Source organism: Colobus angolensis, unplaced genomic scaffold (genome assembly GCF_000951035.1).
Source record: "Colobus angolensis palliatus isolate OR3802 unplaced genomic scaffold, Cang.pa_1.0 Scaffold21, whole genome shotgun sequence".
Classification (NCBI taxonomy): domain Eukaryota; kingdom Metazoa; phylum Chordata; class Mammalia; order Primates; family Cercopithecidae; genus Colobus; species Colobus angolensis.
The window spans coordinates 5,902,283-5,904,927 of NW_012115266.1; the positions used below are offsets into that span (position 1 = coordinate 5,902,283).

The 2,645-nt window shown below is 53.1% G+C and overlaps 1 protein-coding gene across 1 annotated transcript in view; it reads left to right on the forward strand.

Annotated features, from left to right (window-relative positions):
• Positions 1 to 2,645, forward strand: part of BAD (BCL2-associated agonist of cell death) — a 15,908-nt gene that overhangs the window by 11,877 nt on the left and 1,386 nt on the right. The window contains exon 3 of the mRNA XM_011942585.1: positions 2,311 to 2,501. Within this exon, the coding sequence (XP_011797975.1) occupies positions 2,311 to 2,501 (191 nt within the window). The remainder of the gene's footprint in view (positions 1 to 2,310; positions 2,502 to 2,645) is intronic.

A 2,645-nucleotide genomic window follows, 5' to 3' on the forward strand; every position in this document is an offset into this window, starting at 1 on the left:
ATTCTCCTGCCTCAGCCTCCCGAGTAGCTGGGATTACAGGCACCTGCCACCCCGCCTGGTTAATTTTTTTGTATCTTTAGTAGAGACGGGGTTTTACCATCTTGGTCAGGCTGGTCTTGAACTCCTGACCTCGTGATCCCTCCACCTTGGTCTCCCAGTGTTGGGATTACAGGCGTGAGCCGCCGCGCCCAGCCCCCACCTGCTTCTCACTCTGTCATTGTGCTCTGAGTGTTTGCTGCAGGGAGTGGTTCCAAGTCTTTATCAGTCTGGGCAGAAGAGTGGAGTTGGCAGCAGTCGGGAGATGGCATGGAGCACAGTTCAAACAGACCATAGTAGGCGGGCCTCTGAATAATAACCCATAGTGTATTTGCAGCCTACAAAGCACTTTCTGTTTTCTTTTGTCATTATTATTATTATTATTATTATTATTATTATTAGAGACAGAGTCTCACTCTGCCGCCCAGGCTGGAGTGCAGTGGCACAATCTAGGCTCACTGCAACCTCCACCCGCTGGGTTCAAGCGATTCTCCTGCTTCAGCCTCCTGTGGAGCTGGGACTACAGGCGTGAACCACCACACCTAACTAATTTTTGTATTTTTACTAGAGACAGGGTTTCACCAGAGTTTGAGGCCAGGATGCTCTCGAACTCCTGACCTCAGGTGATCCACCCGCCTTGGCCTCCCAAAGTGCTGGGATTACTGGCATGAGCCACCGCCCATCTGGCCTTCTTTTATTATTATTATTTTGTATGTATTTATTTTTTTGAGACAGAGTCTCGCTCTGTCGCCCAGGCTGGAGTGCAGTGGCGCTATCTCCGCTCACTGCAAGCTCTACCTCCTGGGTTCACACCATTCTCCTGCCTCAGCCTCCTGCAGAGCTGGGACTACAGGCGCACACCACTACACTCGGCTAATTTTTTTTTTGTATTTTTAGTAGAGATGGGGTTTCACCATGTTAGCCAGGGTGGTTTCGATCTGACCTTGTGATCCACCCGCCTGGACCTCCCAAAGTGCTGGGATTACAGGCATGAGCCACCGCACCCGGCCTATAATTTTTTTAAATTAGTAGAGATGGGGTTTTGCGACGTTGCCTAGGCCGGTCTCAAACTCCTGAACTCAAGCAACCTGCCTGCCTCGGCCTCCCAAAGTGCTGGGATTACAGGCGTGAGGAATCACACCCAGCCACAAAGCACTTTCACATTTTTTTATTTTATGTGACCTTTACACAATCACTGGGAGTCAGGGCTAGGATTATCCCCTCATAAAGGTGAGGACATAGGCTCAGAGAGTCAAAGGCTGAATAGACAAGGGGAGACACAGAGCTCCACTGATAATCACTGGACTCTGGATTCCACCAAGCCTTTGGAACCTTCCAGCCTCAGGCCTCCACAGCTTCACAGAAACTGGGCAAGTCTCACCTCTCTAAGCTTCTGTCTTCTCACCTAAGCATGTTTAGTACTCACCTCCCAGGGTGGTTAGGAGGATAATGAGGGAATGTCTGGGCCTACACGTAAGTGCACCATCAGTGGTACCTAAAAACGTCAACAGTTCCAGACACTGTTTCCAAAGAAGGCTCTGGGGGGATGCAGACATGTAGCGGACAGGTTCTTGTTCTCCAGGGGCTTTGCAGGTCCCTTGCAGAGGAGGCGTTCAATCCTGCCAGCTGTGACAGGACACTTTCCTATCCAAGGGTTTGGCTTCCTCTGATGTAGAATAGACACTATGAAATAGCTACCAACCCCGGGCTTGCCAGGAGGCCCCATGAAGGTCTTGCACTAATGATATGTCTGTCTTTTTTTTTTTCTTTTGAGACGGATTCTTACTCTGTTACCCAGGCTGGAGTGCAGTGGCACGATCTCAGCTCACTGCAACTTCTGCCTCCCGGGTTCAAGCGATTCTCCTGCCTCAGCCTCCCAAGTAGCTGGGACTACAGGCATGCACCACTATGCCCAGCTAACTTTTGTGTTTTGAGTAGAGACGGGGTTTCACCATGTTGGCCAGGATGGTCTCGATCCCCTGACCTCATGATGTAACTAGTATTTCTTATGCCCTTATTTTGTGCCGGGCACAGGGCCTTACCCATTATTGGCACCCAGTAAGGATTCGTGGGATTAATGAAAAGTTAACCTGAATCTTCACCAAAGGCCCCAGAGCTTTCCTCGAAGGGACTGGGGCTCCGAGAGGTGGACTGTGATGCGCCCCTGGAAGACCTACCAGTGGGCCTGCAGAGCTGATGGGGAGGGTTCAGGCAGGGCCGAGGACTTAGAGGAGCTGAGATTAACGTCGCCCCCTACCCACTGACCCTCTGCAGGCGCTGGGGCTGTGGAGACCCGGAGTCGCCACAGCTCCCACCCCGCGGGGACGGAGGAGGACGAAGGGATGGAGGAGGAGCCCAGCCCCTTTCGGGGCCGCTCGCGCTCCGCGCCCCCTAACCTCTGGGCAGCACAGCGATATGGCCGCGAGCTCCGGAGGATGAGTGACGAGTTTGTGGACTCTTTTAAGGTGAGCTCCGGTCCCCAACGTGCCAGGACCTGCAGTCCCAGGCCGCCCCGCGCCGGTCTGTCCCTTCCTTGTCCCAGGGCACGTCCGGATCTGGAGTCCCACGATCCCTCCCCAACGCCGTCCTGTCCCTTCCTAGCTTCATAG